Here is a 14,059-nt window from a genome sequence, read left to right on the forward strand (position 1 = left end):
CCTTGCAATCTTGTATTACCGAGCCATGCTTTTAAAGCATACAGTTCAGATGGTGCCGTTTTGTGTGAAAGTTACTTTCTGCGTAACTTTGAGCTTTAGTATATACAGATTGAAACCTGCTGCTTACGCGGTCGGTTTTAAAAGTGATCCAACAACACACATCAAGACCTTTCGTGGTTCCATAGAATACAATGTAGTACAAGGGGGGGGATTAGCCACCCACTGCTTAAAGTCTAGCATCTTTTTAATTAGGTTAAGGATTTGCTTATTACAAAGTAATTTAGCCAGAGCTTGGTTTTAAAGCTAATTTTATATCTTATGCCTGATTAACACATCCTCACATCATCAATTCAGCTCTGCATTCCTAGAGCTAAACAATACAGGGGAATGACGCTATTTCATTGTTCTTCCGGGGTTGTGTTTGATTTGTATTTTAAATGTTACTGAGATGTCTTTGAGGGGATCGTTTCAGATTAATAGTTTTAGTTCAGAGAAATTGGTGGTAACATTTGATTCCATTCCAAGGTAATTGGGAGTTATTTTATTGGTATTTTTGGTAATATGTATTGACTTTTAGTATATTTGTATCAATTACTGTAATAGAAGGCCATTTTCATAAATATTAATGGTTTTTGCAATTTGTTATTGGATTTCTGTGCTGTGTATTGAAATGTCTGCTTCTGTAAATCCTTTTTTATTTATTTTATAACATTTTGTCCTCATACAGACGATCACCATTAACCATGTGCCCACTCACTGCCTTTTACTTAACTCTATGACTACGGGGCTCTGTTTGCTGAATCCAACACCATATTCACCACTGTAGTGTTAGGTGAATAAGGGTTGTGATGATGCAAAAAAAAAATTCTTCTATCTAGCTTTTTCTTAAAAAAAAAAAAAAAACACACTTTAGCTTTATGTACATCCTGATTTCTTGAGAGGATAATTTTGGTTAAATATCTCAGAAAAATTAGCAGTAACATTCAGATCCATCACAAGGTAATTTTGGATTTTGTTGCGTTGGTCTCCGCTTCTGGCATATTTGTATAAATTACAGTAATGGTTATTTTATGAATATTGATTTTTGCAAATTCTTCACCTGCAAGTCGACTTTTCCCCAAAGTAACTGTAGCAGCTTTTGCAGCCAAAGGGCTTGGTGGTATACACGGAGCACTTTACCTATACCCAGCTTTCTACATACATTTATATACATACATATATAATTAGGGCTGCAACTAACGATTATTTTAATAATCGATTAATCGGCCGATTATTTTTTCGATTAATCGATTAATCGGATAAAAAAAAACAATATGCAAATTTTTCGTTTATTTAAAAGAATTTAATGAACTGGATGTTAAAAAACAACTTAAAATTTACATTAACATTCTTATTTTGTTATGATGTAATAAAAAACAATATTTTCAAAGTACAAGAACCCAAACACAATATTTATGAAACAAAATAACCCCAAACATTCTGAAAAGAGGTGGACTATTACTGTTCAAGAAACTTTGCCCCAGCACTTTGCACTTTGCACCCAGCACTTTGCACCCAGCACTTTGCACCCAGCCCTGGCACTTTGCACCCAGCACTTTGCACCCAGCACTTTGCCCCAGCCCTGGCACTTTGCATCCAGCACTTTGCACCCAGCATTCAGCACTTTGCACCAGCACTTTGCACTTTGCACCCAGCCCTGGCACTTTGCACCCAGCACTTTGCACCCAGCCCTGGCACTTTGCACCCAGCACTGGCACTTTGCACCCAGCATCCCGCTCTGCTCTGCACCCACACTCACACCCTGCATCCCCACCCCCACTCTGCCCTGCACCCAGTCTCCTGCCCTGCACCCCCCACCCCCACTCTGCCCTGCACCCCCACCCCCACTCTGCCCTGCACCCCCACCCCCACTCTGCCCTGCACCCACACTCACGAACCGCTCTGTGCGAATGGAGCCACTCGCACAGAGCGAACCGCTCTGTGCGAATGGAGCCACTCGCACAGAGCGAACCGCTCTGTGCGAATGGAGCCACTCGCACAGAGCGAACCGCTCTGTGCGAATGGAGCCACTCGCACAGAGCGAACCGCTCTGTGCGAATGGAGCCACTCGCACAGAGCGAACCGCTCTGTGCGAATGGAGCCACTCGCACAGAGCGAACCGCTCTGTGCGAATGGAGCCACTCGCACAGAGCGAACCGCTCTGTGCGAATGGAGCCACTCGCACAGAGCGAACCGCTCTGTGCGAAAGGAGCCACTCGCACAGAGCGAACCGCTCTGTGCGAATGGAGCCACTCGCACAGAGCGAACCGCTCTGTGCGAGTGGAGCCACTCGCACAGAGCGAACCGCTCTGTGCGAGTGGCTCCATTCGCACAGAGCGATTCGCTCTGTGCGATCCGTGCACATAGACATGAAGAATACTTACCTCCGGAACGCGTCACATCCGTCACGTAGCTAAAAGAAGGCGGAGACTGCAGAGCGTGTAGCAGAAGCGGGGAACGCTCGCGGAGGTAAGTAAAAGGAGCCGAGTGCTCCAACAACGAATTGATCACTCGATTAATCGATAACGGAAATCGTTATCGATGATTTCCGTTATCGATTATTATCGATTTTATCGATTCGTTGTTTCAGCTCTATATATAATATCCTCAAACTCAACTAGTTCTGGGAGAAAGTGTCTGGAAACTAATGGACATTAGCCCCTGGATCTTTTTGTAATCTAACAATGCCCCTGGGCCTTCCCTTATAGCAAGTGTCTCTGCCAGGGGTTCTTAACTTTATACAGAGTGACCCTGTCAGTTAAGCCTTTGGAATTAGACAAAAGATGGGTACTTCATGATGTTCTCAGGGGAAGCAAAATTAAGGTTGAGACTTGGTTTATTTTACGCTACATTGCAGCAGTGGAGGTGATGAACCCAAGCAAGACTATCAGCAGGCCAAGCAGTTGCTTTTGGCCCCCAATAGTCTAAGGACCCCTCAGATGATGTGGGGTAGGTCAGGATGAGCTTCTACTGATACCAATATAGTATCCCTTTTCATAAAAACTGTAGATTAAACTCCTAAACATTAAAGCGGCCCCTGTAAACATTGCATAGGACATACTCATGGATGAATATTTTATGTAAACAGCCCTGTGCAGAAGTTAGCAGGTTTTAGGAGATGCCTCCACACTTTTGTCTTCAAGTACTAAAGACACCTCTGTGGGATGTTCAGTGCTGCGTCTTCTTTGAGTATTGGCTTGCAGGGATCAGTCAGGCGCTAGGTGGCAGTATGACTTTCCCTAACTGAACTGCTGAGGCTTCTAACTCTACTAGAGCTCACACTTCCTTGATTTGGTCACATGACTCCTGATTGCACAAAGATCAGCAAGTAGATGCATTTCTTGAGTTGCTACAATCTGCTGTAGGTATGTATGGGTTCTCGCTTGCAAAATCTACAAAATTACCAAAGCTGCACATAACTTTTATGAGTAAGGGGGTGAAGGGACCTAAGAGAAAAGCTTTACATCTTATAGACTGCACACAGAGGCTGAAAACAGGTTTTGCTTTCTGGACAACGCCGCAGGGAGTATTGTATGGTTGCACACTTTATTCGCCATCCCTAAATGGTTACTCAGCTGTCATAATGCCATAATTAGCTTGATTCTAAAATGTTCGTGGAATTGATTAATAATGAATATTTTCTGACAAGTGCGTTAAAGTTTTGGGGAGTAAAACATAAGGTCCAGGTTGTGCTATCGGTATGATTGAGATAAATTGCTACTTTTTGGGCTACTTCTGATGTGCAAATGTCATTTTTGTGTTGTTGATGTTGCTACGGACTTTTTCTACTCCTAAAGTTATCAAAAGAGTTCGTTTTAAGCAAGCAAAAAAAACTTTACAGTGGATACTTAGCAGAGTGGGTCTCATAACGCGTCGATAAATGCGTGAGAGAACATTCTTAATCTCTGAAAACCCCTGGTTTAATAAATAAACCTCTTTGGCCTTTTTTCAGCTGTAAGAAGCTGACAGCCTGAAGGATATTGCGGTTAATCACAGTCAGGAACAATGTGCAGACTGCAACACAGAGAGATTTATTCACTAAAGGATTCACTAAAGCTGTCAAGTGGGCCCCTACAATAAACCTGAGCCCAAGACAGCTGCCCGTTTTGGCTCGCCTTAAACACGGCCCTGAGTGGGTATAAAAACCAGGGAACTTGCCACGAAAATGCTTAATCCTGTTAACCTTTGCACATCGCAGCATTAACTGAAATTCCGCTAGCTCAGATTTGCAAAGCATGTCGTGTTTATGCCATCCATAAAACAAAATGTTAGGCATTAATAAGCAATGTTTAGAATTTGGCGGCATGCTCCAGCTCTCCCATTGTTTCAATATGGAAGATAGAAGCATTGTCAGTGGGGGGGGGCTATGGATAAAATGTGATCACTTTAATAAACCATTCTGATTGGAACATTTTATTGGTTGAAACTTTGCATCAGAGCTACATTTAATATATATATAATTATAATCCCCTGATGTGACTCGTGCGAGACCTAAGGAGAAATGTCATTTTATTAATGCAGTATCAGAGATTTATCTGGTTGCTGGGAGTTCCATAAGGCTCGGTAATCTTTCTTACTATAGCAGGTAACCTTATGAAGTGGATTTGACAAATGGAGCATGGTACCCGTTAGATACAAATTAACATATTCTTAATGTTTTTTATAGGTTTAACATGGGGCGACTAGATGGAAAAGTCATTTTGCTGTCTGCTGCTGCTCAGGGAATCGGACGAGCTGCTGCTATTGTATGAATGAAAAATAGTTTACTGTTTTATTATATATCTCTAAAATTACGTTTATGCCTCTTGTAAAGAGTAAGAACCAGTTATAAGCAAACTTTGATAACTTGTACTGTCTCATATATAATTTACATGGAGCTAGGTGGTCTGAGCACCATGGAAGATTGTTTGAGCTTTTGGAATACCAGTGAAGGCATCTCCACATCTGCAGGAATACTTGACGGTGCCTTGAAAACCATCAGACTTTTGTAATATCCATATGTTCCATTAATTTCATTAATGTGACATGTGAATGCCATATTTATTACCTACAAACTACAATGAAACCATTTTAGAGCACATGTGTTTTCTGCACATGCTCAGTAGCGCTCCCACTGAGGCCATCAAAGCAGCAGCCAATTGCATGGATGTTAGCAAAACATCAGTGTTCAGATAGTGTGACTGGCTGTTTCCGCTTTAATCGGGAGCTCAGATCCAACTGATTAGAACTGGAGTGTTACTGAGCATGTGCAAGAAGTGTTTGGGGAGTTATGCAGTCTGCTTTCAGTAGAGACAGCTGTGGGAGGAGCGAAATCAGAGAAGTATGTTTTTCTAAAGAATGTCTACACTGATTTGCATGTAGAAAAATTAATTGATGCAATTAATCCATGCAAACATTAAAATAGGAGTGGGCCTATAGTAATAGTGATGCCATGGACAAGCCTCCTCTAGGACCCCCTAGCCCAGCACTATGGAAATTCATTTTTATGTAGCCTAGAGCTCACCATTTGCAATTCCTCACATTCTGTATGCCTCCTGATGCAAGGCTCCAGGATATGATGCCATAGTTCTGCATGCTACAACATGCAGGGTGATGTATAGAATACAAAGTAATACTTTTGGAGAGGTATGTGCCAGTGGCTACAAATACCTCCACCTTGATTATAATGTGCGGCCTTATCATGCCCCTGGAAGCTATAGAAGGGGTCCAACGGACAGCTGCTGTGGGATCGAAACGAAATGGTAACCCAGAGCAGCCACTCCTTTTGCTCTGCATATATGGTTATTATGGAAAGCATTCGGCATATAACACAGTATATGGCTGGTAAATATGTTTTGCTTCTTCAGGCCTTTGCTAAGGAAGGAGCGCAGGTCATTGCAACAGATACCAATGACGTGAAACTGAAGGAACTGGAATCATACCAAGGTACTTTCCATCTTGGGCTCCATCAGTGCAAGACTATTGGGTTATATCCTGCGTCACCTTTCTGGTTTCCCTACCTGTACAGATATATCCTTTTCATGCCCCAGCACACCTCTTGCATACATTTTTTATTTTTCTTAATTTGTTAACATTTTTGTTTTATCACTACAATACATTTATTTACATGGCACCAGCAGATTATGTAGCACTGTTACAATCAAAGAAATAAATTGAAATCATACACAATAAAAAAAAACTGGTACAAAAGGAGAAGAGGGCCCTGTTCTTGCGAGTTTACAATCTAGTCTGTGGTTGAGGGGAGGTGAAACAGAAAGAGAGGACTGCTTGGATGGGGATGAGTTGGTCACGTCAGGACGATCTGTAGAGGTTATTGGTCGATTAGGATGTTGGCTGAGCGTTAGGAAGAAAGGTTGTAATCTTCCCTGAGTTTTCAGGGTAGTTTTTGAAAGTGGTCTACGAAGGAGAAAGTCTGATAAGACGCTGGTTAACCACTTTAGCATGGTGAGCATCTTATCAGGTGGTACAGTCTATGCAGCGAGTTTCTAGTAACCTTCCCACTATGCTCACTATTAGTGGTCAAACCAATAGTTGGTTCTGCTTTTATTTTTTTAATGGGTCTTTGATGCCATCTACTGTCACTTTCTTTTAACACACCCAATTCTTTTTACTACATCCAGTACTCTTTCAGGTTGTATAAAGAAATGTTACTGGTACAACAGGTTTGTGTATCTTAATTGTCTCTCTATATTGATTCTACATTGTAGTTCTGGAAGGTAATTGTAGTTCTATTCAACTGGGAAACAACTGAATAGTTCACAAGGGGGTCCTATTCTCTCTTATTGACTCTCTCCCTTACTCTCTCTATCACATTTTTTTATTAACCGCCACGACAAACAAATACATTTACTAAATCCTAGGCTGCAAAGGATTATCCATGATCTACTCATGTATTGACTTGGTATCTCAATATATGAAACTGGCTACACACCAGAATATCAGTTTTCCCACCCACATTTCATGAGCGCCATACGCGGCGGCAAGATTTGTCTAAGGGTGGGACACAGGCAGAATATAGTGTCTCTGTCCAGGGAACAGAAGAGTATCTCCGTGCCACCTACTCTTTTGTTTATGTGGTCTAGGTATACGAACAAGGGTGTTGGATGTCACCAAGAAGGAACAGATTGAAAAGCTGTGCCAAGAGATTGATCGAATTGATGTCTTATTTAATGTAGCTGGGTGAGTAGACCTGTCTTTATACAATATTAGACTGACCATCACATACTCTTTTCTACAAAATCTCCAAAGCACACAGTTATGATCTTGATTTTGTTTATTATAGCATCCAGTACTACAGGGCTTAATACCAGGTTTCCCACTACAGATGAGTGTTTTTTTTCTGCATGATAGAAAACATGCAAAAAATCTTAGAACTTGAATTCCTGTCTTCATTCACCAAAGCTTTGTTTTATATTTGTTTTAGCAAACTATGACCTCAGTGTAGAACAGATTTGGAGATTTAGAATTCTGCATTCACTTATATTTACTTATCTGTTGAGCATCTTGTTCACAAAGCTTGATGAGCTAAACTTAAAATATATGTGAGCTAAACTATATGAGCTAAACTTAAAATATATGTGAAAATATATACAAAATATATACAAAATATACAAATTGTTTCGACTTGGTTAAATGCAAATACTCAATACAATATATTTAATATTGTAGATTTGTCCATCACGGGACTATCTTGGATTGTGAAGAAAAAGATTGGGACTTCACCATGAATCTTAATGTTCGTAGCATGTATCTCATGATCAAAACCTTCCTGCCTAAGGTAATTTTTCTTGAAATTCATGGTTACGGAACTTATTTGGCTTTATTGCAACAGTATTTCTGCAGTACCTTTATAATTATAGATGTCAGATATATGAATCACATTTTCCCCATACAGATAATTTTGGTTTACGTTATATGGACAAAAGTATTGGGGCACCTGACCATTACACCAACAGGCACTTTGATTCAGACATCACATTCTAAACACATGGGCATTAATATGTAATTTGTTCCTCCTTTGCAGCTATAACAGCTTCCACGCTTCTGGGAAGGCTTTCCACAAGATTTTGGAGTGTGTCTGTGGGATTTATAAGTGTCTCTTTTAAACGAGTCTGTGAACCTATGTCTTGTAAAGTCACAGCCATATCAGGCAGTCAGTATATAAAACAAACGGCCTGTAGTGTGAAGTCGTGGAACCAGTAAAATGTATATGAGTATACAATGCTATATTTTATACACATGATTGCCCTGTATTATAAAAAGGTAGTGGTTTGATTATTTGGTGAGTGAAACAATAATAAAGTCCCATTTTCTGGTGGCAGCCTCCATAAGTGGGGAATTTAACGCCATGTGTGGATGCTGCGGGTGACATGCTTGTGCACAGTTTGAAAGCTTTCAGGTACGGAAGATGTTCTTGCCATGAAGAAAAGCAGGTTTGCCTAATACACTATTAATTGCTTTTGGTTCTTATGTTTTACAGATGCTTGCCCAAAAATCTGGAAACATCATCAATATGTCTTCAGTGGCATCTAGCATTAAAGGTAGAACTGCTAAGTAAAATGACAGCATGGTTCACTTTTTGTTGATGGAAGGAAATGATAAAGCATATACCCTAGTCATAAACATATTTTGTTCTAACTTGTTATAGTGTGATATTAAAGATTTAAGTACAGACTCCAGTACTAAGGAAATGTATTGGTCTCCAGATCATCAGAAAATCCAGAATTATAGTCTTATGTAGGCAAAACACATTTATACAATGGTATAGGTAGACTGGCATTAATGTTAATCAGACACAAGAAAAAATTTGTAATCAGCCAACAGCAATATGATCAGCAACAAGCTTTAATGTAGACATTTTAGTAAATATCCCAATGGCCCCAGTGATGTCTTCATATGGACACCATGGCTACTTTGCCTCATCCATAGAACAACGGAGTACCCTTTTTAGTTTTTTTATGGCTTTAAATAAAAAGGCATTATAGTGTATAAGTGTTGGAACACAACATGAAGTTGCAAGTATTTAAAATGTGTACCCACCATATACCTCTGTGGAGCAAACGGATGTACAGACTCAGGTACAGTTTCTAAAGGTGCTTTCAAACAAACTTTATCTAAATAAGCAGAAAGTCGGCATGGACCGATCAATGTATTTGCACTTTAATAAGAAAAAGAAGCGGGTGCCTGCACTTCATCTGCCTGCACTTCATCTGACAATTGTAATATATGATGTCATTTGTGATTAGATTAGCAAACCTTGTCATTTCAAAGTATGCTTTTTCCCCTTATTTTTAAAAGTATGTGTTTCATTGCAGGAGTTGTGAACAGATGTGTGTACAGCACTTCCAAGGCTGCAGTGATTGGTTTGACCAAATCTGTTGCTGCAGACTTTATTGAACAAGGGATACGCTGCAACTGTATATGTCCTGGTGAGTATGTATGAGGACCAGATTACTAACTTGATAGCTGAACTGCTAGAATGTGATGGAAACCACTTGGAGTTTGTTTGTTTCTCTACAATTTTGCTCCTCCGTTTGAAACTTCAGCTCTAGATGAATCTATTCTGTAATTGCCCCCTTTGTTAGTTATAGGATAGAGTATGTCTGCACTTAGTTTTGTTGATTGTGGGCACCTGTTAGATACATTCATAAATGCAAAAGTGCTATATTTTGTAATGTTTATATTACAGGTACTAGGGGTGGTTACCTAGTAATGTGTCATCTCCACAGGCAACAGGTCTTGGAGCAGAAGCGACAGCCCTTCTGCGACAACTCAGTGGACTGGTTACAGGGGAGATCTCTGATCTTCCCTACCAGCCCATTTGGACTATGTAGGACTGTGCTGATCGAGCACAACCTCCTTAGACATTTACCTGGTGCCTTCAAAAGTCAGAGTGCCAAATTATTACCTGAGCACACATATCTTGGAATGATAATCAGCCCTTGGTGAATCACAAAGGAGCAGAAGAGATAAAATTTAGAACCCAAGTCTGCCACATTACATATGAGATTTTTATTTGGCCTTCCTATCAAGTCGCAGCTTGTTCATTAACAGTGTAAAAATGGCATTTATATATGGACATTGAAATAAAACTTCTGTGCAGGCACTGTGGATACACCATCGTTAAGAGAAAGGATCCAAGCCAGACCAAACCCAGAACAGGTAGGAAAGGAAGTATAAAATGAATATGTGTTCATTTGTTGTCTTTCTGTATATAGATGTTTGCATTGTGCCTTTAACCTGTGATATCAATAGGCTTTAAAGGACTTTTTGGCAAGACAAAAGACTGGTAGAATGGCTACAGCAGAAGAAGTAGCCTACCTCTGTGTCTACCTGGCATCTGATGAAGTAAGTAGCTTATGTGATGTATGTATTAAACTCTGCTAATCACTGAATTAAGAGAGGAATCCTGACATGTTTCTTCCAATGAGTATGTTGTCTTACTTTAGTAAAATTAGATATGTATTTTATGGGGTTCGTGGGAAAAGAGAAGTTGGGAATACACAGCAGTGGAATTACGGTCATGGAAGTTATTATATGATTCCAGTTACAAGATTAGTTCCTTAATTTGTTTAATGTGCATAACTTGTGATCAGATATAATGTGTAAGCACTGGAATTGGAAAACAGGATAAGTTAGGTTGCTTGCACAGTCACAAATTTGGACTTAAAGTGACATGTTAGGGAGATTTTTAACTACCGCTAAGTTTTAGAGTGGATGATATGGTCTGTTTTAGCTCAGAGTGAAAATGTTACCTTTATATTGTGCTGGTTACGTTTCTGATAAATTTATAGCGAAAAGGTAAACATATATGCAACTTTTGTTTGTGCTAGTGAGATAACTGCAAATGTCCGTGTACACATTATATTTTCTGCTACATTGTTTCTATGCATAAATAATGGTATGTAAGATTAGAAGTGTTAAAAAGTAATGGACTAACACAGAAAACAAATAATTAAAATGTTCCTTTAATGTAATGGATGAAGTGTATAGTGAATGCATTTTATTTTTTTCCCAGTCGGCATATATCACAGGTAATGAACACATCATTGATGGAGGCTGGAGCCTATAAATTACACCTGCAATTGATGCTGATTTCTGACCCAGCATAGACCTCCCGATGAGCTGAAGCACTGGAACCAAATATGTTTTTATAGAGATTGTGCTGTACTGCTCAACTTGTGATGGATTCCTGCCAACAAAACACATAAACGTCAATAAAGAGCATCTTTATTCATTCCCAACAGTTTTCTTAAATTTGGCAGGCCACTTTCCACTTGACTTTTAATCTGTACCAACTTTTAATAGGATACTAACAGAAAAAAATAAAGTTGATTTCTCAGGCTCATATGGAATATAGGTAAATAAACTGTGTTATGATGATAATGTGTGAGATACTGATCACATCAAATCTTCTGTGGGTACCCAAAAGTGAATCCAAGCCTAAGGATGTCAGAAATGACGCGTAAGCAGAGACCTCGCAAAGCCTCACCCTGTGTTTGATGCAGCTTCCCCTGCGGGGGTCATGCAAGGCGACGTTGCATGACACCACCACCTCCTGGAAGATAGGGAGATAAGTAAGTCCAGGTGTTAAGACTTACCTCTTTATTCCTTCTCCCGGAGCATGCCTCTTTGGGGATCCGCTATTGGTAGGCACTAGAACCCAGCAGATTGTGTCAAGCATGGCTGTATCTAGGCTGCAGGGGATGGCTGCCATCAATAGGTATTCAATATTCTGGATTTAACTCATGAGTTTGGCTAATGACAATACTGTTGCTGTTCTCTGATTTACATGCAACACTGGAGAGTAAAAGACATTGTGAATGCATACTTAAATCCAAAATTTCATCCAGTTTTGCTACTGCAATGAAAAGTTATGGGCAAAAATAACAATCCAAAATTTCATCCAGTTTTGCTACTGCAATGAAAAGTTATGGGCAAAAATAACAAAATAACCCAATTTGCAATGATCCAGCAAATCTTGCCACCACATATATTATATATACACCATTTGGAAAAAAGCATTAGTACACTTGGCCTACCCTTCAGCATACGGGGACATTTTGGACAATGCTATGCTTCCAACTTTGTGGGAACAGTTTGGGAAAGGTCCTTTTCTATTCCAGCACAACCGTGCCCCAGTGCACAAAGGGTCCATAAAGACATGGCTGGATGAGTTTGGTGTGGAAAAACTTGCCTGGCCCATACAGAGACGTGACCTCAACCCCATCTAACACATTTGGGATGAACTGGAACGGAGATTGTGGGCAGACTGTCTCATCCAACATCAGTGCCTGACCTCACAAATGCTCTACTGGATGAATGGGCAGAAATTCCTACAGAAACACTCCAAAATCTTGTAGAAAGCCTTCCCAGAAGAGTGGAAGCTGCCATTATGTCCTACTAATTAGTGATATGTGCTCAAACTTACATTTCCATTTGGGGGGGTTATCACAACATATTATTATATGAGACTCGGTTTCTATGAATAGCTTAATGTGTTCCGAAACACAACTAGATTAAGGAAACCTATATATTTAAGTGCAAGGTTATCATCTAAATGTAATTAAAGCAAAAATACGAAAAAATGTGTTAAATCTAGTAACATAGTAACATAGTAACATAGTTCATAAGGTTGAAAAAAGACCAAAGTCCATCAAGTTCAACCTATATACATATTGTGTCCCTACTGTGTTGATCCAGAGGAAGGCAAAAAACCCTTATGAAGCAGATGCCAATTGCCCCATACCAGGGGGAAAATTCCTTCCCGACTCCAAATATGGCAATCAGAATAAATCCCTGGATCAACGTTCTGTCCCTATTAATCTACTATCCATAACTTGTAATATTATTGCTTTCAAGAAACACGTCCAGGCTCCTTTTAAACTCTTTTATTGAGTTTACCATTACCACTTCCTCTGGCAGAGAGTTCCATAGTCTCACAGCTCTTACTGTAAAGAACCCCCGTCTGTGCTGGTGTAGAAACCTTCTTTCCTCCAGCCGTAGAGGATGTCCCCTTGTTATAGATAAATCTAGAGACCATATGTGACCATGTGTGACCATAACAAAAATCGCATTAACAACAAGTTAACAAAAATATTGTATCTAGTAAAGATTGGGCTAAACTACATTACTGTGTCAATGTAATACAGAAAGAAAACTTTTTCCATGGGACTTTTTCTTAAAAGTGACCATGTGTGTTTATACATAAGCACAAAAATGCTAAAAGATTCCAGTAGAGCAACAAGGGATATTTGTTTACATATTATTAGTGTTAAGCTGGATTATATAACGCTGTAGGTCTATCATAGAAACTTTTGAATAGACTGTTTAACTCCTTACAGGTATAAGAAAGCTTTTTCTTACATTTTAGAATTCCTTTTCTCTAGGTCAGATCTATAGATTAAATATTTTCTGTGAAATAAATATATTTGCTTTTGTTAAATATGATTGGTTATACAAAAGCTGACAAGGACATTAGAAGAATTTAAATTTTCAAACGTTATATTGTTTAGTACTCGCTGAAGGCCAAGCTGAGTGTGAAACCTTATCAACTGAATGGAACAAAGCGTTAAATAAATATTAGGACTGTAGGCTGTGGGTGAAAGGGATGTGAGACAATACTGTATTTATCTCTGGTGCTGCTCTAGGCCTAACCCTGGTCGGCATCCCCTGCGTTCCCTTCCGTGCACCAGTTGGGCCCATTGAGTAGTGGCGATTGCGGGGAGCCTGAGGCTCCATGTTATGCTGCAGAGGGGCTGCCAGGAAAGATTTTGCCCATGCAGGCTTTTCACATCCTCTCCATTTTTAAACATCTGAGTGTCAACTACACATTAGGTGCCAGCTGTCTTTAGGAAACCAGATTCTTGGGACTAGATGGGTCTATTCGCTAAAGGGAGAGTTGCAGGTTCAGTTTATTTACTTCACCATACATTATGAAAGCTAAAGGTTTGCTGCAAGTAACTTGGGTGACCTGTATAATACGTACTTAAATCACTGAGAATTCTTTGTCCCCTCACCC

The 14,059-nt window shown here is 39.8% G+C and overlaps 1 protein-coding gene across 2 annotated transcripts; it reads left to right on the forward strand.

Annotated features, from left to right (window-relative positions):
• Positions 1-3,329: 3,329 nt before the first annotated feature.
• BDH2 (3-hydroxybutyrate dehydrogenase 2) lies at positions 3,330-11,386 on the forward strand. 2 transcript variants are annotated; one of them, XM_053461554.1, is made up of 10 exons: positions 3,330-3,404; positions 4,706-4,784; positions 5,886-5,964; positions 7,122-7,218; positions 7,708-7,816; positions 8,519-8,579; positions 9,354-9,467; positions 10,142-10,200; positions 10,294-10,386; positions 11,057-11,386. In XM_053461554.1, the coding sequence occupies exons 2-10, from the start codon at positions 4,713-4,715 to the stop codon at positions 11,108-11,110; spliced, it is 738 nt and encodes a 245-aa protein (XP_053317529.1). In that variant the 5' UTR covers positions 3,330-3,404; positions 4,706-4,712; the 3' UTR covers positions 11,111-11,386. The 2 variants fall into 2 exon arrangements, with proteins under 2 accessions (XP_053317529.1, XP_053317528.1); XM_053461553.1 differs by having other exon boundaries at positions 3,371-3,400.
• Positions 11,387-14,059: the final 2,673 nt, after the last annotated feature.

Source organism: Spea bombifrons, chromosome 1, assembly GCF_027358695.1.
Source record: "Spea bombifrons isolate aSpeBom1 chromosome 1, aSpeBom1.2.pri, whole genome shotgun sequence".
In the NCBI taxonomy this organism is placed as follows: domain Eukaryota; kingdom Metazoa; phylum Chordata; class Amphibia; order Anura; family Pelobatidae; genus Spea; species Spea bombifrons.

Bases quoted from the DNA above. Each gene is read 5' to 3' on its own strand.
- BDH2 (XM_053461553.1), top strand. From the start codon at position 3,372: ATGCATTTCTTGAGTTGCTACAATCTGCT. The intron at 5,965-7,121 runs GTACTTTCCATC...TATGTGGTCTAG, and splicing joins GGAACTGGAATCATACCAAG to GTATACGAACAAGGGTGTTG. The intron at 7,219-7,707 runs GTGAGTAGACCT...TTAATATTGTAG, and splicing joins GTCTTATTTAATGTAGCTGG to ATTTGTCCATCACGGGACTA.